Source organism: Schistocerca serialis, chromosome 3, assembly GCF_023864345.2.
Source record: "Schistocerca serialis cubense isolate TAMUIC-IGC-003099 chromosome 3, iqSchSeri2.2, whole genome shotgun sequence".
NCBI lineage: Eukaryota > Metazoa > Arthropoda > Insecta > Orthoptera > Acrididae > Schistocerca > Schistocerca serialis.
The window spans coordinates 345,659,147-345,682,013 of NC_064640.1; the positions used below are offsets into that span (position 1 = coordinate 345,659,147).

Below are 22,867 nucleotides of genomic sequence, written 5' to 3' on the forward strand. Positions count from 1 at the left end.
AGAAACAGATCTAGAGCTGTTTCACAAGTTAGTTAGTTAGTTACATATTCCATGGATCACTTTGCATGATAGATTGTAGAACAAATCATTTTACATTCACATCGCAATTAGTAATTCCTACCCACCACCGTTTACACATTACTTCTGCAGAATAGAAAGAGTTGTCAAGGAGAAATTTCTGAGTTTGTTATCAAATTTTACTTTGCTGTCTGTCAGACATTTTATATCACTGGGTAAGTGATCAGAAATTTTTGTTGTAGCTTTGTGCATCTCTTTTTGTGCTAAAGACAACCTTAACGTGGAGTAATGAGTGCCATTTTTCATTCTGGTATTGTAAATATGAACCTCATTGTTCCTTTTGAATTGTAGTAGATTATTTACAAGAAATTACAAGAGGGAATAAATATACTGTGAAGTAGTAGTCAGAAAATACCTTAAACAGATGCGTATGAGATGATCATGAGTGAGCACCACATATTATTATTACAGCATGTTTTCGCACAATGAAGACTTTCTTTCTTAAAGATGAGTTACCACAGAACAGTATTCCATGTGTTGTTATTGAATGAAAATATGCCAAATATGTTAACTTACTGATTTATCTCTCCCTAAGATTTGCAATAATGCTAAGTGGAAATGTGGGTGAATGAATTTGTTTTAGTAGTTCCAAAGAGTGCTTTTTCCAATTTAAATTCTCATCAGTATGGACCCCTAAGAATTTTGAAGTTTCCACCCTATTTATTATTTCCTCACCATGTGTTACACTTATCATTGGTGTAGTACCTCTAGATGTGCAGAACTGAATGTGTAGTGTCTTTAAAATTGGGGTGAGACCATTCACTGAAAACCAGTCAATGATACTTTTAAGAACTTTATGTATCATTTCTTCTTTTTCTGTATGTATGCTTAGTTTGATTATGACGCTAGTGTCATCTGCAAAAAGAAGCAATTCTGCTTGTTATATATGAAATGGAAGATCGTTTACATAAATGAGGAACAGTAGTGCACCTAAGATTGAGCCTTGGGGAACCCTGTAAGTTATTTCTCCCCAGTGAGAACTATGACGCTGGACTGCATTGCTTCAATTACTAAGTACAACTTCCTGCATTCTTTGGTTAGATATGACATTATCCTTTGGTTGGCTATACCATCAGTCCCATAAAACTTCAATTTATCTAGGAGAATACTGTGATTCAAACAGTCAAGTGTCTTAGAGAGCTCACAGAAAATATCAACCAGCACTATTTTATTATTTAATGTTTGTAAAATCTGGTGAGTGAACATGTAAAAGGCATTCGCAGTAGAGAAACCCTTCTGAAACCAAAACTGTGGTTTGCAAAGGATACTATTGTTGCTAAGAGATACTACCAGTATTCTAGAATACATTAGCTTCTCAGAAATTTTGGAGAATGATGAGGGAATGAGAAGGGACCGCTACTTGGACAGCAGCTTTTCTTTCAACCCTTAATTTTTAGAATGTAACAAGATTCAAAACTCTCTGTGTTTCTACTATTTGTGAGGAAATGAATATTGAAGTTACCACATACTGTCAAATCACAATCCATTTTATTTACTCTGCTTAGCAATGACTCCAATTTATGTAAGAAAAGTTCAGAATTTCCAGATGGTGATCAGTAAACTGTAGGAATAACGAGGTTGTACTTAATAATATTTACAACTACAATTTCATAGCTGTTTTCGACATTTGTTTCAGTTATATCAGGTAGGGCAGTAAAATCATATTTTCTGTTATGTCAATTACTACCCCACCATGCCTGCTGTTATTTCTGCAATAGTAAGAGTATAATATAAATAAATTCATTTTTTGTATGTTGAATTCACTTTGGGGGGGGGGGGGGGGGTATGCCAGTACTCAGGTAAGCATAAAGATATCATTTAGTTCACCTGTTAATTTCACTGACCTTATTAACCAGGGATCCTACATATGGCAATAAATTTTTAGATGAGGTTTATTCACAACTTGGTAGTTAGGTGTCATATTTACAGCATCACATACCTTCAGTTTATATTTCGCTTGACAGTAGCATTGCACTATCTCTTTTCGTTCTTGTTCATTTTACTTTCCTCACTCTCACAGTAGGAAACTTATAGTTTTAATCTTTGAAAATTTGTCTTTTATTATTTTGTTGACACAATCAAACACAAACATTTCCCTTCGTGGTTAAAATGCACTCCATGCATTGTGTGCAGGTTATCACACAGCTTACTAATATTCAAAGCATCACACTCTTAACTTCAGAGAGATAAGTTGGTGATGTGTTAATATTATTGATTGTTTATACGAATTGCTTTTTCAACATACTGCTTTGATTTTTCTCTTGAACTGTTTGTCCCATTATTATTTAAGACATGATTATTAAATATCTTTGCTACCTGTTACTCATCATTTATAGTGCTTCCACTTAATTCAATAGTGATGATGTCCTGTTCTGTGGCTAATATTCCTGTCTCTCATTTCACTACATTCCTTACAGCATTAAGCCTGTTGTTGAAATTACTGTTTTCTGACATAATGTGCATGATCCTTGATTTTCTGATACTTTTTCTAGTAATTTTGAGTTGTCGTGGTAGTGTGCAACTACTGTAGCTTCTCTTCTTTTTCTTGCCAATAGGTACATTTTCCTTTTCCTTTCACAAGAAACGTTAATCCTTATAGTGATCCGTGCTTTTTTACCTGACTGTTTAATGTGCTTTCTGATTATCATATACAAAAAGCTATTTTCAAATAATGCTATGAGTCTTTATCACGAGATAGATTAAATTTTAGTTCAGAATTTGGTTCATTACAAATTTCATCCCAGGCCATCTGTTGTAAACTATTTGTAAAATACTTGTTCAGAAGTCATTAATTGTTGTAACTGATTTCCACTATGGAGTTTCAATTCTGTAAGGCACTATCTTATTTATCCTAACTAGCTGTGCTTCTTGATCAGAGAGAGCATTTGTTACTGGCTGTACAGTAGTAGCATAATGTACAATTCCTGCATAATAATATCAATGAAATTAATGTACTATTAACAGGCGAACAAAAGGATATCTGAATATGATGCATTTCTCATCACAGGCTAAACCCTAAATTAATTCAACAGAAAAAATTAATTTTATATTCTTACTATTGCAGAAGTAACATCAAGTAGGGTGGGGTAACAATTTGTATAAAGCAAAACCTATATTTTACTACCCTGTCTGACTTAGCTGTAATGAATGTCGAAAAGGACTATGAAATTGTAGCTGCTAAATGATTAAGTTCCATCTGGTTGTTGCTACAATTTACCAATCACCATCTGTAAATTTTGAACTTTTCTTAAAGAAATTGGTTGGCCTGCTCCATCACCAGATGTCTCTCCAATCGAGCACATATGGGACATCACCTGACAACTAACTCCAGCATTAACCATCCCTGTACTGACCAACCAAGTACAACAGGCATGGAACTCCATCCCACAAACTGACATCCGGCACCTGTACAACACAATGAATGCACATTTGCATGCTTGCAGTCAACAGGCTGGTGGTTACACAAATTATTAATGTATGAGCATTTCACATTTGTGATGGCTTATCTCGCACTTACATTAACCTGGGATCTTGAGATGTAAATCACTTAAATATGTTATCTAGACAAATGTATTCACAAAATTTCAGTACTCTACATTAATTATTTTTTGGTGTTGTGATTTTTTTCTGTCAGTGTACAGTACATTAATATTTATTCATGGTTTTGGCATTGAGTACCTCTGAGGTCAATATGATACCAAGTTAAATTGCTGGTTCATGAACATGGAATGATGAATATTACATTGAACAGCTCTTCCATGAAACACGTGCAACAATGAAAACATCGTTTCCTGGTTATTTTTGTGCCCATTGTTAGAGTTTCTTGCCTCATCTGTTGTTTAAAGAAGAGTCCACGAAATCTAATTCTTCTTCTTGCATTACGGCCTCTGTAGGACCACGGGTAGCCCCTTCATGGACTGCATTTTCCTCTTCTTCTCCCAGAACCTCTTCATTCTTTCTCTTCTTCTCTCCCGCTCTTGTTCCAAGATCTTCAGTTTCCGTTTCTCCTGTCGGCTCCACTGGTGACACACTAATCTTTTCCTTTATTCTTCTCTGTCATTGATCTCCGTCGTATTGGTCGGTGTATATTTGTTCCTCCAATTTTCCTTTCCTTCGACCTAGATCCCCAATTCCAACCAGTCCTTCCGAAGTTCAACAACCCACTTGGTTCCTGTCTTCCCTGTTGTCGTCCCTGTTGTTTCCCCATATTCTCTTCGTCATTCTGTCCATACTCATCCTAACTACATGTCTAGCAAACTTTGCCCTTTTCAGTCTGATTTCTGTGGATATTGTTCTCATGTTCCAGTACAATTCTTCCCTAGGTCTTCGCATCCACCTCTCACCACCTCTTTTGGGACCTAGCATTTTTCTCAGTATTTTTCTCTCTTCCTTCTGTAGTTGTTCTGCCCCATTTCTTCCTAGTGTCATCATCTCGGAAGCATATAATACTGCATTCCTCACTGTTGCCTTGTAGTGGCTTATCTTTGCCTCCATGGATATATTCTTTTTATTGTATATCTCTCTCGTCATGCAGAAGGATGACCTCATCTTCTTTATCCTCTCTGTTATTCCCTCCTTGCTCCTGTTCCTTCCTGTTATAAATTCTCCCAGGTATTTAAATTTGTCCACCATTTGCACAGTGCCTGCCGGTGTTTCCCAGTCTGCAGTGGTATTTAATGCCTTTGTCTTATTATAGGCGATCCTCAGTGCCACCTTTCTGGCTACCTTACTTAAGTTGTCGAGTTATGTCTTTGCGTCTTCTTCCGTCTCACTTACTATTGCTATCTCATCTGCAAAGGCCAGGCAGTCCACTTGAGCCCTGTTGTCCTTTTTGTCCCCCACATGGGTCTTTGGTATTCCCATTTCCTCATTTATTGCTCTCCACTGCCTGATCACATCGTCCAGTGCTATATTGAACAACAATGGAAACAACCGATCTCCCTGTTTAACACCAGTCTTGATCTCAAATTCTTCTGACAGTGCTCCTCTGAATCTCACCCTTGCTTTTGTGTCTGTCAGAATTTCTTTTATGAGTTCTTGTGTAGTTCCATCAAATCATCTGTTCTTCAGGATCCTAACAAGAGTCTGTATGTCGATGGAGTCATATGCCTTTGTGAAGTCCACGAAGGTTATTACTGTCTTTTTGTTTTTTAAGGCCCTATGTTCTATCAGTTACTTCAGGATAAATAACTGTTCTATACAACCTCTTCCCTTCCTGAATCCTGCTTGGTAGTCGCCAACTGTATTTTCTACATGTTCTACTCTCTTGAGCAATAGTTTTGACAGCACCTTGTATCCGACCTCTAGTAGTGATATTCCTCTGTAGTTGTTTGCATCTCTCGTGTTCTTAAAGCTATCATTGACTTCGTTTCTGTGAATGTTCTCACCCTCAATTTTAAAAAGACAATATATTCAGATCTGCACATCTACAACTTAGTTCAGCCACATTTATGCTTAGAATCATTGCAGGTCTTGGGGAGAGACAAGTAATTTGACATATTTTCATTCAATAATGTCATGTGCAATAAGGTACTGGGGAACTCATCTTTAAGAAAGAAAGTCTTCATTGTGCAAAAACATACTGTAAGAATAATATATAGTGCTCATCCATGATCATTTTGTAGACATCTGTTTAAGGAATTGGACATTCTGACTATTCCTCCACAGTATATTTATTTCCACCTGAAGTTTGTTGTAAATAATTCACTGCAGTACAAAAGATATCATGATGTACATAATTACAATACCAGGAGAAAAATAATGGCATTCATTACTCCACATTGAGGTTGTCTTTAGCACAATAAGCGCAATAAGTGGGAAATCCAGGTTCAAGTCCCAGTCCAGTGCAAAATCCATTATACAGCTGATGGTTGTCCATACTTGCAACTGTGAATGCACAATGCTGCAACAAAAAGTTTGATTACTTACCCAATGATATAAAATATCTGACTGATAGCAAAGTAAGGTTTGTAAACAAACTGAAAAAGTTTCTCCTTGGCAACTACTTCCTTTCGGTAATTATTGAATGAGGAAAATATTGGCAGGAATTACTAACTCATATGTGTATATTTTTAAAAAGGAAAGGAAAGAGGGGAAAAGCTTGTAAATGGGTAGTATGTAGCCACATTTACAAACTAATTTGTGTTGTGAATATAAAATAACTCGTTCCACCTCATTATGATTTATTGTACCAATGATCCATGGAACATAACAATAACTAATTGACTAATTAATTTGGAAAACAAGAAATTTGGTATACATGAAATGTATTTGCAGTTGTGAATATGGATGACCATCGACTGTATAAAAGAGTGAAGACAATGAATATTTGTACCAGACTGGGCCTCGAACTTGAATTTCATGCTTATCACGAATGCTTGCCTTACCATTAGGCTGTCCGAGCATGACTCATGGCCAGACTCAAACTTTCATATGTTGACAGCAATGAGCATACAACCTGCACTTGTTCATTCATTATGTATATTCCTGTACAGGGAAGACATTTTACTTTAAAGTCATTTGCCCAGTGTCAGCTGATAAATACAATATCACAGTGCCTGTGTTGTTCAGAAGTACAATCCAGTGTTCCTTCGGACATTCATGCATGCATGCCCCGTGTATGCATGCATGCATGTTCAAAGGAACATTGTAGCGTACTTCTGAACAACACAGGTGCTGCAATATCATATTTATGTACCAATACTGGACAAACAACTTTCAATTAAAATCGCTCCCATGTACAGAAATGTACATAATGAATGTACGAGCGCAGGTTGTAGACCCATGGTTGACGACATTTGAAAGTTGGGTCTGGCGTAGAGTCGTGCTCGGATAGCGTAATGATAAGGTGACTGCTCGCAATAAGTGGGAAATCCAGGTTCAAGTCGCAGTCCAGTGCAAAATCCATTATACAGCTGATGGTTGTCCATATTTGCAACTGTGAATGCATTTCATTGTCCCAGGAAGGGGAAACTTTATTGACACATTCCTGGGGTCAGATACATCACATGATCACACTGACAGAACCACGCGCACATAGACACAGGCAACAGAGCATGCACAATGTCGGCACTAGTACAGTGTATATCCACCTTTCGCAGCAATGCAGGCTGCTATTCTCCCATGGAAACGATTGTAGAGATGCTGGATGTAGTCCTGTGGAATGGCTTGCCATGCCATTTCCACCTGGCGCCTCAGTTGGACCAGCGTTCGTGCTGGACGTGCAGACCGCGTGAGACGACGCTTCATCCAGTCCCAAACATGCTCAATGGGGGACAGATCCGGAGATCTTGCTGGCCAGGGTAGTTGACTTACACCTTCTAGAGCACATTGGGTGGCACGGGATACATGCGGACGTGCATTGTCCTGTTGGAACAGCAAGTTCCCTTGCCGGTCTAGGAATGGTAGAACGGTGGGTTCGATGACGGTTTGGATGTACCGTGCACTATTCAGTGTCCCCTCGACGATCACCAGTGGTGTACGGCCAGTGTAGGAGATCGCTCCCCACACCATGATGCCGGGTGTTGGCCCTGTGTGCCTCGGTCGTATGCAGTCCTGATTGTGGCGCTCACCTGCACGGCGCCAAACACGCATACGACCATCATTGGCACCAAGGCAGAAGCGACTCTCATCGCTGAAGACGACGCGTCTCCATTCGTCCCTCCATTCACGCCTGTCGCGACACCACTGGAGGCGGGCTGCACGATGTTGGGGCGTGAGCGGAAGACGGCCTAACGGTGTGTGGGACCGTAGCCCAGCTTCATGGAGACGGTTGCGAATGGTCCTCGCCGATACCCCAGGAGCAACAGTGTCCCTAATTTGCTGGGAAGTGGCGGTGCGGTCCCCTACGGCACTGCGTAGGATCCTACGGTCTTGGCGTGCATCCGTGCGTCGCTGCGGTCCGGTCCCAGGTCGACGGGCACGTGCACCTTCCGCCGACCACTGGCGACAACATCGATGTACTGTGGAGACCTCACACCCCACGTGTTGAGCAATTCGGCGGTACGTCCACCCGGCCTCCCGCATGCCCACTATACGCCCTCGCTCAAAGTCCGTCAACTGCACATACGGTTCACGTCCACGCTGTCGCGGCATGCTACCAGTGTTAAAGACTGCGATGGAGCTCCGTATGCCACGGCAAACTGGCTGACACTGACAGCGGCGGTGCACAAATGCTGCGCAGCTAGCACCATTCGACGGCCAACACCGCGGTTCCTGGTGTGTCCGCTGTGCCGTGCGTGTGATCATTGCTTGTACAGCCCTCTCGCAGTGTCCGGAGCAAGTATGGTGGGTCTGACACACCGGTGTCAATGTGTTCTTTTTTCCATTTCCAGGAGTGTAGTTGCTTGGTGTACAGGTTAAAGACACTCTTTGCAATCCAACTTGAGGGAAATAGGGTAGCCACAATGGCAGTACCAGATCACTCCTCATTGTTCCTGCTTACTCACCTGCATGTTTGGTAGTGGACAATAACTTGTGTGACCACCTTCTCTTCGGCGTGAAACCACACTGGTGCTACGCAACATCAAATGGTGTGCATGCCTCAGTCTACCAATAGATGGCACCACCATACCCGCAGTTACGTGGTGCCACCTTATGCATAAGCAAAGGTAGATGCACCAATCAGGTTTCATTTGAATGAACCTCGTACCTCATACAGTGTTAAGAGGAAGGTGATTAATTTTTTTGTCTGCTGTGTGTATTCCCTTAGCTGCCCTATAATGTCTTTCACTGTTTGCTTTGAATTCATTTGTATTTAATTTATTAGTCTGTAATATCAAAGGAGTAGTTAAATGGAAAATGAAATAAGTACAAAGTGTAGGGTGATTATGTTGTGTGATTTTTCAGTAAGAGGCCATTTGTATGTGTTATTTCTCTGGAGGACAATGGTAACAAAGAGCATGGCATTATATGGGTACATCGCATAAACAGATTTATGCTCTTTACTGCCTGTCGACATTATATTTAGTGAATTGAGAAAGGGAAATGGAACTATAATAGATAACACAATGGCAGAGCAGATGGTTGGTTTGATACCTTTAGTGTGTTAAGAAAACTGGACATTTGTTTTCAGATCATTGCAACATCATGTCCAGCTACAGTTTAGTTCACACCTGTTCACCGAGCTGTTCATGCTAGCTGGCTTGCGCTCACACCAAGGCAGTGAGCAACAGGCCAGCTCATGACCAGTAATGGAAGGGAAAGAATAGGGGAGGGGAGGAAGAATCAGAACGAGGCAGTTCACCCAAGAAACTTTTGTCAATGAGTCTATTCTGCAGCCACTAACAGTTCTATGGAGATGAATTACTTCATGGTGGGTAACTAATGCCTTTCATGGCAAATTTATTTCCTAAAACTATCGCATTGATGAGAAATGACAATGAAATGAAACATACATTTCTTTTTATTGACGAAGATGAACTATAAGTTCTAACTGTAGCTAGATGTCCAATGTTGAGGTGTTATAAATTGATACTGGTGTGTCTAATCTTCGCTTTGAAGTTCCTAACCTGGCCATAATGCTGTTCTGCATTTATTTTAAAAGAGCTACTCTCCACTTTAAGCACTGTGCCATTAAGTGGAAACGCTTGAATTTAAAACTACTGCAAACTTAACATATTGTCATTCCTCTGAAGGCAGCATACAGTTTGCAATTCTCCTACACTACATAATGATGCCTGACAGCTACATTTTTATTGTGAGTGCTCACTGCTTGGGTGGCAAAGAGCACGAGTGCTTGTGCTAGCCTAGCCACCTCCTGAACAGGCCTGGTTTAGTTGATGCAGTAGGAGAGTCCTTCAGTTTAGCACCTGACTGTGACATGCTATACTATCAGATGGAAGAACTTAGAAACAGTCATCCATTGAAGTTGGGGCCATTTTGTTTCATATTAGTACTTGTCTTCACTCTGCTAAAGTAATGAGAGACCTGTGTAATAACTTTGGGTGGGAACTGCTGGACCATCATGTCTGCACTCCAGACACTGGCCTTAATTTTTAAGTCACTTTAAAGCAATCCAACACCCAATTCTTCCATCCTTCTCCTATTGAACTGTTGCTGCATTTCTAACAACTTCACTGTGAACACTAAATTTGTAACACCTCCATCTCCTTCTCTCTCCTCCTCACCTGCTCCATCCCCTTTTCCCTCCCCCTCCCCGTGTTCCTCCTCCTCCTCCTCCTACTACTACTACTATAAATAATACTCATCATCATCATCATCATCAAAATTGTAATCATCCATCTCTCCCCTCTCTTCACCACTTTCTCCCTCTCCCAAGCGTGTTAATTGGTGTGACAAGTGCCAGTAAATGTCTCTTGTAAATTGGTTTGTACACCAAAAAATATAGCTTTTAAATTGATCATTTACTCAACTTTCACTAAAATTACTAGTATCTCCCTCACATGTGTAACATGCATTGTAGGAAACATAAAGAACTAGTACTAAACAAATGGTATTAAGGTTTTGGAAAAAGTTCTTTTCTATGCGTCTTCTGCTAATTTTGTGTTTCAAATACCTTAATCTGAAAATAAATTAATATAGTGACATCTCTTTATCCTATGGCTCATCGTAATACTGAAGTGTATTTGTAAATAAGTGATCAGTTTTATGCATATGAATGACAGAAACAGACTGTGAAGGTTAATACTGTCATGTTTCAGACATTCTGTGCCCCTCTAAGGCTTCTATTGCAAATAAATGTATTTTTTATCATCTGTTCTGAAGTTATGAGTGAAGTATTTGATCAATGATCTTTTGTGTGTAACTTTGTGTTCTCTTTCATCCTTGTATATATGGCATTTTGTTATAATTAATGTGAACTTTTTGTGGTTTCACTCAATAAAGTCTTAATCTACAGTTTTCCTGTGTAGTAGTGACACTTCCATAAACTTTATCTTGTGGTTTTACATTAGAAAAAATCTCAAAACTACAATTAATGGAAAAAGTAATCAGACTATATTTACCATGCACAATAGATGAAAGTGTCAAACAGCATTGTGTAGCAAAAAGTCCCATAAAGATGCCCATTTGCAACACTCTGAAGTAGTCACCGAAAGCCTGTTGTGTACACTGAGCTGACAAAAGTCATAGGATACCCCCTAATATCGTCTTGAACCTCATTTTGCCCAGCATAGTGCAGCAACTGACCATGGCGTGGACTCAGTAAGTTGTTGGAAGTCCCCTGCAGAAATACTGAACCATTTTTCCTCTATAGCCCTCCATAATTGTGAAATTATTGCTGGTACAGGATTTCCTGCATGAACTGATCTCTTGGTTATGTCCTATAAATGTTCAATGAGATTCATGTCGGGCGATATGGGTGGCCAAAGCATTCATTTGAATTGTCCAGTATGATCTTGAAACCAATTGTGAACAGCTGTGGCCAGGTGACATCTATGGGAATATGAAGTCCATGCAAATGGGCTCCAGGTAGCTGAACATAACAATTTCCAGTCAGTGATAGGTTCCCTTGGACCAGAGGACCCAGTCCATTGCATGACAGCCCACACCATTATGGAGCCACCACCAGCTTGCACAGTGCTTTGTTGACGACTTGGGTCCATGGCTTCATGCAGTGTGAGCCACTCTTGAACCCTACCTCAGCTCTTACCAGCCGAAACCAGGACTCGTCTCACCTGGGTCAGGATGCAGCTGATATGGTCACTTACCCAGGAGTGGTGCTGCAGACAATGTCGTGCTGTTAGCAAAGACACTCATATCAGTCGTCAGCTGCCATAGCCCATTAATGCCAAATTTTGCCACACTGTCCTGATGGATAAATTCGTCATATGTCCCACATTGATTTCCATGGTTATTTCATGCATTGTTGCTTGTCTATTAGCACTGACAACTCAACACAAACGTTGCTGCTCTCGGTCATTAAGTATAGGCCATCAATCTCTGCATTGTTCGTGGTGAGAAGTAATGCACTCTTCATACTTTGGATCTCGGAACATTGGATTACTTAAGGATTTCCAAAATGGAATGTTCCATGCAGCTAATAGTCATCATTCAGAGTCTATTAATTTGCATGGTGCAGCCATAATCACATGTAAAACCTTTTCACATGACTCACCTGAATACAAATGACAATTCTGCCAATGCACTGTCCTTTTATTCCTTATGTACACAATACTACTGACATTTGTATATGTGCACATTGCCATCCCATGATTTTTGTCACCTCAGTGCACTTTTATGTCTTTGCTTTATTTTATCTTTGCTTCATACAATCGAGTGATTAATTAAGGCACATTCCCTTGCACAGTTCTTAATGCACGTATAATGTACTTCAATAGGACCTGCAATTTGTACAGGTGAATTTGTCTCTCATGTACAAGATCCTGTTGTGCTTAACAGAAATTAGTCTGTGTTTTGTTGTGCTAATGGTCATGGAACTGTTAACATGTGTTAAAGAAGCCATTTGATGGAATACATTTGTGGCTGTTTTCTATAATAAGTTTTGGATGATTAGTGTAGGTACCGGGTTTCACACTTGCAGTTCTTTCCTTTCTTTCTTCTTCTTCTTCTTCCTCCTCCTCCTCCTCCTCCTCCTATGTTTGAGATACTAGGTTTGTTTATTTTGATGTGGTTATTTGTATCACAGAGGCACTTACAAATTGTCCTTTTCTAGGCAACACGAGTGCAATGGACGCCACCACTGCGGGAGAGCTTTTCATATCCATTTTGTCTTGCACAGATGTTAGCAGTTACAAGAGCGCTTAGTTTGTTCCAATGGAAAAACATAAGTGGCAAGCGTGCAGCAGAGAAACCATCACCAGCTGTGCAGGTATGTAAAATACACATTTGTGGTAAATGTAGAAGTGTTGGAATGTATCTAAAGTTTATTTCATGGTATACAGGGTGGACATTTATGCAATCATAATCACAGTGTCGTGCAAGTGTGACAAACTGTCAAGGAGCATCTCCTCCAGCTACAATGCAGTCATGCAGCCACACATACAAATGATAATAGAGGTGTTGGATGTCATCTCTGTACGTGGCATACCACATATTTTCCTCCTGTTGATGCAGTTGATCAAGGGATGTTGTTGATAATACAGACTGGTGTAGATGCTCTGCCGTCATGTCCCAGACATGCTCATGGACAGATCTGGTGATTGTGCTGTCCAGAGGAGTTGGAAAACATGAAGAGTATATTATGTAATAAGATAATTGAGTGTGAGCATTGTCCTACTGAAAGAGCATATCCCTCTGACGTTGTAAGAATGATAACAGAAGGGACTGTATAATGGTGTGGTTGCATCCCATAGTGTCCAGAACTCTCTGAATGATCATAAGAACTGTCTGATCCTCAGAAGCTGTGGCTGTAGTTTGTTTTGTCTGATACTGTTCTGTAGTTGCCACTCTCCTGGGTGACACTGCACTTGCAAGTGACAACCAGTGATACAAATGCAGAATCTTCTCTTGATATTAAACACAGATTTTTATCATTCATTCATTGAGATGTCTCTCTCACTAAATCATTGGTGGTAACCACACTGTAATGAGTGGTTAGTCCAGACATGTCAAGCAGCTCCTGTTGTATCTAGTGTGTCCAATGATCTTGAAATGGAAGAAATTTCAGTACTTTGCTCAGAAGAGCGGTGCTATTGGACACACTAATCAACAAGCAGTAAATCACCTGCAGGATCATAATACCCAATACACAGAATAATCGGAATGTCAAAAAGCCAGCCACTGCCTACATATGGGCACCATTGCTTTGTTAACCCAGGTGCTGTTCAAGCCACATGTTCCTCTACATTCATCATCACCTGTCTGTAATTACTGCTGATTCATACATTGTTTATGGACATTGTTTTTGTTCAGACTTCTTTTTTGACATAGTGTCTGCTTGGTGTTGACTGTCTAGCTAGCTGTTGTGTGTTTCCACTAGGTCTGTGACACTCAGTAAGATGGTTTTGAGTTTTATACTTGTACTGAGTTTGTGTTCAGTCAATAAAGTGCCAATGCAGCAAATATAACATTGGTGGCAATATACACTCCTGGAAATTGAAATAAGAACACCGTGAATTCATTGTCCCAGGAAGGGGAAACTTTATTGACACATTCCTGGGGTCAGATACATCACACGATCACACTGACAGAACCACAGGCACATAGACACAGGCAACAGAGCATGCACAATGTCGGCACTAGTACAGTGTATATCCACCTTTCGCAGCAATGCAGGCTACTATTCTCCCATGGAGACGATCGTAGAGATGCTGGATGTAGTCCTGTGGAACGGCTTGCCATGCCATTTTCACCTGGCGCCTCAGTTGGACCAGCGTTCGTGCTGGACGTGCAGACCGCGTGAGACGACGCTTCATCCAGTCCCAAACATGCTCAATGGGGGACAGATCCGGAGATCTTGCTGGCCAGGGTAGTTGACTTACACCTTCTAGAGCACGTTGGGTGGCACGGGATACATGCGGACGTGCATTGTCCTGTTGGAACAGCAAGTTCCCTTGCCGGTCTAGGAATGGTAGAACGATGGGTTCGATGACGGTTTGGATGTACCGTGCACTATTCAGTGTCCCCTCGACGATCACCAGTGGTGTACGGCCAGTGTAGGAGATCGCTCCCCACACCATGATGCCGGGTGTTGGCCCTGTGTGCCTCGGTCGTATGCAGTCCTGATTGTGGCGCTCACCTGCACGGCGCCAAACACGCATACGACCATCATTGGCACCAAGGCAGAAGTGACTCTCATCGCTGAAGACGACACGTCTGCATTCGTCCCTCTATTCACGCCTGTCGCGACACCACTGGAGGCGGGCTGCACGATGTTGGGGCGTGAGCGGAAGACGGCCTAACGGTGTGCGGGACCGTAGCCCAGCTTCATGGAGACGGTTGCGAATGGTCCTCGCCGATACCCCAGGAGCAACAGTGTCCCTAATTTGCTGGGAAGTGGCGGTGCGGTCCCCTACGGCACTGCGTAGGATCCTACGGTCTTGGCGTGCATCCGTGCATCGCTGCGGTCCGGTCCCAGGCCGACGGGCACGTGCACCTTCCGCCGACCACTGGCGACAACATCGATGTACTGTGGAGACCTCACACCCCACGTGTTGAGCAATTCGGCGGTACGTCCACCCGGCCTCCCGCATGCCCACTATACGCCCTCGCTCAAAGTCCGTCAACTGCACATACGGTTCACGTCCACGCTGTCGCGGCATGCTACCAGTGTTAAAGACTGCGATGGAGCTCCGTATGCCACGGCAAACTGGCTGACACTGACGGCGGCGGTGCACAAATGCTGCGCAGCTAGCGCCATTCGACGGCCAACACCGCGGTTCCTGGTGTGTCCGCTGTGCCGTGCGTGTGATCATTGCTTGTACAGCCCTCTCGCAGTGTCCGGAGCAAGTATGGTGGGTCTGACACACCGGTGTCAATGTGTTCTTTTTTCCATTTCCAGGAGTGTATGTTGGGTGCCTACATTTTCTATGTTGAAAGAATTCCTTAACCTTTTTTAACAGCCGATCAAACTGCAGGAAAAGAACTATTAGAGACAGACTGAGGTAACTGAAAATGCTAATATGGAATAGATTTCACTACTATTACAGCATGTTGCTTGGTCAGTGCTGCTGGGGTCTCCACCAGTTGCAGCAAGTTCGGCTGACTAAGTTAGTTAGTTAGTTACGTGTTCCATTGAACAGTCTCATGGTAACCATTATGATGTGGAACTTGTCAAGAGCATAAGAAATGCATACATGAATGAAGGCTTTTTTTATTTTGCTCTCTCTTTTTTTTTTAAGGCTTAAAATTTTTATTTCCTACCCCTCTCCCTTGTACGAAAATGATTCATGTGAAAAGGTGTCCGTCATGATTATGGCCGCATGGGAATTAACAGACACTGAACACACATTATTAGTTGGAGCTAGAAGCATGGGCCATTCCATTTCGGAAATCCTTATGGAATTCAGTATTCCCACATCCACAGTGTCAAGAGTGTGCCAAGAATACCAAATTTCAGGCATTACCTCTTGCCATGGACAATGCAGTAGTTGAAGGCCTTCACATAATGACCAAGAGTAATGACATTTGTGTAGACTTGGTAGTACTAACTGACAAATCAATTTGGGACATATGAAAAATGTATCTGTTAAGACAGTGCAGCGAAAAGTAGCATTAATGGGCTATGGCAGCAGATAACCAACGTGTCTCTGCTAACAGCACGACATCACATGCAGCATCTGTCCTGGGCTCATGACCATATCTGTTGCACCCTAGATGAGTGGAAAATTGTGACCTGGTCAGATGAGTCCCAATTTCAGCTGGTAAGGGCTGTTGGTAAGGTTCTGGTGTGGCACAGACCTCACGGTCATGGATCCAAGTTGTCAACAAAACACTGTGCAAGCCAGTGGTGGCTCCATAATGTTGTAGGCTATGTTTATGTGAAATGGACTGTGTCCTCTGGTCCAACTGAACCGATCATTGACTGGAAATGGTTATGTTCAGCTGCTTGAAGATCTTTTGGAGCCATTTGTGGACTTCATGCCTCAAACAAAGTCATATCACCAGGCTACAGTTGTTCACAACTAGTTTGAAGAACATTCTGGGCAATTCAGGCAAATGATTTGGTCACTCAAACTGCTGAATGTGAATCCCATTGCATATTTATGGGACATAATCAAGATGTCAGTTTGTCCGCAAAATCCTGCACCAGCAACACTGTCACAATTATGGATGACTGTAGAGGCAGCATGGCTCAATATTTCTGCAGGGGAGTTCCAATGACTTGCCGAGTCCATGCCACGTCAAGTTGCTGCACTATATTGGGTAAAAGGTGGTTCGATATGATATTATGAGATATCCCATGACTTTTGTCACCTTGGTGTATATTTGTTAGAATTATGTACGCCTGTCCGTAATAGTGCTTATTTGTCTATTGAACATGTACATCATTTATACACAATTTTTTTTCTATTGGGGTCACAATTATATATCTTGTCTGGTAGCTGGGTACATATTCATTTTGGGTGATGCATGTACTGTTACTGTTTAATTTTTTTATTATAATTATTACATTTTCTAATATGTATGTGTCGCCTCAGTGCACAGTTGTTGGGATGACATAAACCTGTCTGTAATAGCACTTGCTTGTCTGTTGTACATGTACATCATTTATACAAAATTGTTTTTCTATCTAGGTTGCACTTACCTATCTTGTGTGGTAACTGTGTACAGATTTAGTTTGGGTGATGCATAGAGTGTTGCTGTTTAATTTTTCTTTTTTGATAGTTACATTTCCTAGTATGTATGTGCATGGAAGAGATAGTATTCTATTTTTCTTAAATAGTTGTCTGTGTGATATTCTTTGTTCTATGCTTGTAATTTAAATGATCTTTAACTTGCCTCACAGTTTCTCCAAAATACTACACTGAGTGAGCAAAATCAAAATAAACGGTCTTGAGATTATCATATGATATGTTTCATAGTATTTGTATTTGTAGTATGAAACATATTTTACCCAGTTTTCTGTTGATCTAGTCTACATCTGTGTGGTGCCATGTCATGTTCTCTTTTATCCATTTACTGAGAAACTTTGTACTCAATGCATTTCCAATTTTGGTCCATTTATTTCAATATTGGGATTAAGTATCTTATTCAGGATGGTGAAAAAGTCCATTGATACAGCTCTTTCCACGTTTGTAATCAAATTGTTTGCATGAAAGACTATTATGTTTTTATGACGGCTTTAACATTTTTTCAGAGGTTTCTTTGGTACTTCCTGTAATTAAGATTCTGGTGTCATCTGCAGATTGGTATAGTTTTCTATTGCTACTGTTTATATCTGAATCATTTACATATAGCAAAAACAGAATTGGACCCAGTGTAGAACTGTGTGGGACCCCATTTTTTACTGCTAATAAATCTGACTAATGGGTACCAACTGTGCCATTAGCTTTATGTGTTATCTGTATGAGCTGCTTTCTTTACAGAGATATAATTTAAAACAGTTACACGCTGCTCCACTAATACCCTGATTCTGAATCTTACTAGGTAATTTATCATGATTGATGGTATTGAAGGCTTTTGATAAATCTAGGAATATGCTCAAGGTATGTTTCTGCCTGTCTAGGTATGTTTCTGTCTGTAGCATTTCACACAGAGAAGAAAATGTCACTATTTCAGGTGAATGATTTTTTTTTCTAAAACCATGCTCTTGTTCTATTAGTATTTTATATTTATTTAAGAAATTAGGCAGTTATAAAAATGGTTTTGCTAGGATTTTTGAAAATACAGACAATAGAGAACAGGTCTTTAATTTGATAATTTTTAAGTATGTTGGAAAGTTCCCAGTGGAGGAGGACAGGTTTACAAGATAAGTTATGTCTGCACATTTTTTACAACATAATCTGGTATATTATCTATTTCTGGTGGAGTGTTTGGCTTTTAGCAACTTCATTTCTTACTGTACGTCCTGTATACTTGTGTTCAATTTTTGATGTCAAGGGTGTGTGGTGCTTATGTGTGACATTTTGCACAATAAGTTTTTCTGCTGCATTTACAAAATACTGATAGTTTCGAATTTTCTTACAATTGTATATTATTAATTTTAATTTTGTTGCTTCCTGTTTCTTTCTTTGCAGCATTCCAAACAGCTTTCTTTTTATTGGATGCATTTCTTATGCATATATCATTTTTCAGTGTTTTTTCACTTTTTGCTAGCTTTCTGAATGTTGTTTTATAGTTTTTAAAATACCTATCAAATTCAGGTGTTGTGTGACACTTTTTAGTAATTATGTACGGGAATTGTTTCTGTGCACATTATTTTATAATACCTGGAGTGATCCATTTGTTTGTGTGAGAGATTTTTGACTTGCTGATTTTAAGTCGAAATGCTACATCAAAATAATATTTAATTGTATCAGCGAAGATATTGAATTTCTCATATGTATTCTCAGTACGATAAATTTATTCTTGTGGCTCCTTTTAAAATTGAAAAAAATCTAAATATTTTGATTTCCTAATTATTGTAAGTTCTGCTCTAATATATACTTGTCAATTTGGTAACCTTTTCACTTTCAGTGTGAAAAAATATGATTTGGCCATAGGGGTCTCGAAGTCCAGTCCTTACTATTTCTGCTTTGTAATTTTGTTGAGTAGAGTTAAGTATTATTTGATCTAGTGTGAACTTTGTATAATAAGTTTTTCATGTGGGCAGTGTATTGCAATTTTTAAGTTACAAAAGACTAAGAGATTCAATAACTCTGGTCTTACTTTATAGGGTTTGCTAAAGTCTATATTGAAAATACCACAGATCATCAGGATAGTTTGTTTGTTTCATTCCATTTGAATTAATGTGTTGGAGAAAGTTCTTTTATGCCTCCATGAGGAGATCTGTACAGGCATACTACAACTGTTGTGACTGATCGTAATTCTGTGGCTGATATTTCAATATCCTTTTCACTATTTAATTTCTTTAGTTGTTTTAGATGTTTGTAAGCTAGTCCTTGTTGAAAAATATGCAGTTTTACCATACTGGAGTTGCTTTCTAAAAGTGTTGGCTGCTAATTCATAGTTTATGTCACTGTTTTTAATGCATCCTCTCTTAACAAGAGCTAATTCAAAGTATGGAAGTATCAGTTAACTCTTTTGAAAGCATTAGTTAAAATTCTGTTAACTTATTGCTTAGGGACAGAATGTTCTGATGGAAATATAATAATGATCCACTTACTCTTATTCCTCATTAAATCTCTCAAGTAGGTGATCTAATGAACGGAGGGCTAGAGCTCGGTCATTTTTTGTATGCTTATTTGTATGAGGGTTGTTCAATAAGAAATGCAATCACTCTTTCTTTCTTTCTTTCTTTCTTTCTTTTTTTTTTTTTTTTTTTTTTTTTTTTTTTTTTTTTTTTTTTTTTTTGCCAATTTTGGTTAAAAAAATGCGGAATTTTTTGTGGTACGTCATGGAATATTCACGCTTCAGCCCCTGTGGTTTTATGGATTTCCAGCTGGTGGTGGTGCTATACATAGCCTCCAAAACATCATCTGTAATAGGGGTGTGTTCCAAGCAGAAAGCTGTCAGTTTCTTTTGGCAGAAAATCAGGTCATCGCAGATATTCATAGGTGCTTGCAGGATGTCTACGAAGACCTGGCAGTGAACAAAAGTATGGTAAGTCGCTGGGCAAGGTGTCTGTCATCATTGAAACTAGATCATGCCAACTTGTCCACTCTCCCACATGCTGGCCAGCTGCACACACCCTCAAGAATTCAAGGGAATGATTGTGTATTCATCACCACAGAATGCAAATGAACTACTTCTCAATGACAATACAAGGCCTCACACAAGTCTGTGCACCTGAGAGGAGCTCACAAAACTTCATTGGACTGTTCTTCCTCATCCACCCTACAGTCCAGATCTCACACCTTCTGATTTCCATCTATTTGGCCCAATGAAGGCTGCACTCCATGGGAAGCAGTACGTGCTCCATGGGAAGCAGTACGTGGATGATGGGGAGTTTATTGATCCAGCAAGACATTGACAAGTAGAGTGGCATTATGTGGTCACGTAGTCTCTCCCAGTAAGGTGATACAAGGTCGTTGCATTGAACGAAGATTATGTTGAAAAATAAGGTTTTGTAGTCAAAACAGTGGAGAATAGTATGGTCTATTGGAATACGCAATAAAACCAGCCTACTTTCAGGGGAAAAAAATGTGTTGCATAACTTATTGAATGTCCCTCATTTTATCACCCTCTTCACTAAAAATTAGTATCCCTTAGTTTCCTATAAATGCATACACATCTGCCAATACTTTACTGCAAATTTTAAAGACTAACCTTTCCAAATGCAATACATTTTATGCGAGGCACTTATTCATAAAGAATTTATTAAGATCCAAAAATGCTGCCTCAAAAGTATCACATTGTTCCCCAGTCATTTATCCTGTCTATATAAGCTTTGCTCACTGATTTGCTGTGCATAATTCCACTGTCACTATCTTGGATTTGGGATAGACATTTTTGGCTGGCTTTTATATTTCATGGCCACACTTTTACAGTAGCTCCAAAGAGAATTCGTCCCCATGTGCATAGACATCTTTGTATATTTGAAGGCGGACTGTTGGTCTAACCTTCTTTGAGTTTTGTCTGACACTCCAAACATTTTTCAGGTGAAACTTCCTGGCAGATTAAAACTGTGTGCCGGACCGAGACTCGAACTCGGGACGTTTGCCTTTCGCCGGCAAGTGCTCTACCAACTGAGCTACCCAAGCAAGACTCACGCCCCGTCCTCACAGCTTTACTTCTGCCAGTACCTCGTCTCCTACCTTCCATTCATTTTTCATGTGTTTATTCATCTGATGTGTCCTGATGTGAGATAATACATTGATTTTACAGTTTGGGACATTGATGTTTTTCATAAGCGAAACTGCAGCTGAGGAACTCATTTTCGACAAACTGTTTCTCTTCATGATTATTGGTCCTATTTATGTTTCTTACTTTAGTTCATTTGTATGTGCGTGTTGATGTCACATGTATTCGGTCCTGGTTGTTCATGGGATATTGTTATCCAGTGCGGAATTGGTTAGTGATTTGCTGTGCTGTGGTCAATCTGTTTGCTATTACAGTCCGTGATGATGTTAGACATTGCCTCATCATCACTACATTGCTGCCCTCAGCAGATGACTGCCAGCATAGATTTCCCCCAAATCGAGGTACTCGTGGGTCACCCTTGAAATGCCAGTGAAAAATCCAGTGCTTGCACAACATTGACTCATAGGTGTCCCATGCATCAGGCACCCACACTTGTAGTGTGATGTGAAGTGATGATCCCCCACATCTTACCACTTGTGTGTTGTAGTAAACCAAAAACAAGGTTTAATGATATCCCATTCACATGACACAAAAAACTGTTCCATTAATTGTGACCAAACAACTCTCTCCCCAACTCTGCAGTTATTCTTGATTCCATTGTTTGCGAGTATAACACTCTAATAATACATTTTAAACATGGCTGTTACTCAGCAGCCATATACTAGTTTCAACATAGGATTCTGCAGGCAACTAGTTGCAACTGTTTGGTACATTGACCTAGGTTTCAGCACCTACTACGCGCGTCCTCATCAGAATGAAATATTGATAAACTGTAAAATTACATTGCAAAAAAGCAATGTACCAATTTTAGAGCAGCTATACTCAAGTCAAAAATAAAATAAAACATTCCAGCCTGTGCCACATGGCAAGACACCTTCAGTAGGTGTTGAAACATAGTTCAGTGTACCAAACAGTAATTTGCAACCGGTTGGCTGTATAATCCTATGCTGAAACACACTAATAATGTTAAAAATCTTGCCACTGACATACTGCACTTTGAGATCTGTAAATAAGTAAATATAGCACACATTTCAATGCGAGATGTATGTAAATTTCCACGATGAAACTTCGTCTTGAAACCTGGCAGAAAATCCAAAGAGATTCTGGTGGTATGTAAAGTATGCTAATGGCAAGACACAGTAGAAATGGAAATACTATCGATGATAGTGCCACTAAAGCAAAGTTACTGCACATGGTCTTCTGAAATATCTTCACCAAAGAAGAAAAGTAAATATCCCCAAATTCAAATCAAGAATGACTGCCAATGGGAGAATTTAGATGTAGATATCCTCAGAGTAGTGAAGCAACTTACATCACTTAATAAAAGCAAGACTTCCAGTTCATATTGTATACTAACGAGGTTCACTCGCTCGACGAAAGATCCATACCCCAAGACTTGAAAGTTGCACAGGTCACATCAGTATTCAAGAAATGCAGTAAGGGTAATCCACTAAATTACAGGCCC

General features: G+C 40.1%; 1 protein-coding gene and 1 long non-coding RNA gene across 2 annotated transcripts in view; one reads left to right on the forward strand and one right to left on the reverse strand.

Annotated features, from left to right (window-relative positions):
* LOC126470156 (probable C-mannosyltransferase DPY19L1) overlaps window positions 1-22,867 on the forward strand; it is a 216,823-nt gene that overhangs the window by 85,226 nt on the left and 108,730 nt on the right. The window contains exon 6 of the mRNA XM_050097774.1: window positions 12,713-12,868. Within this exon, the coding sequence (XP_049953731.1) occupies window positions 12,713-12,868 (156 nt within the window). The remainder of the gene's footprint in view (window positions 1-12,712; window positions 12,869-22,867) is intronic.
* The window catches only part of LOC126470157 (uncharacterized), a 77,653-nt gene that overhangs the window by 3,371 nt on the left and 51,415 nt on the right, over window positions 1-22,867 (reverse strand). The window lies entirely within an intron of this gene.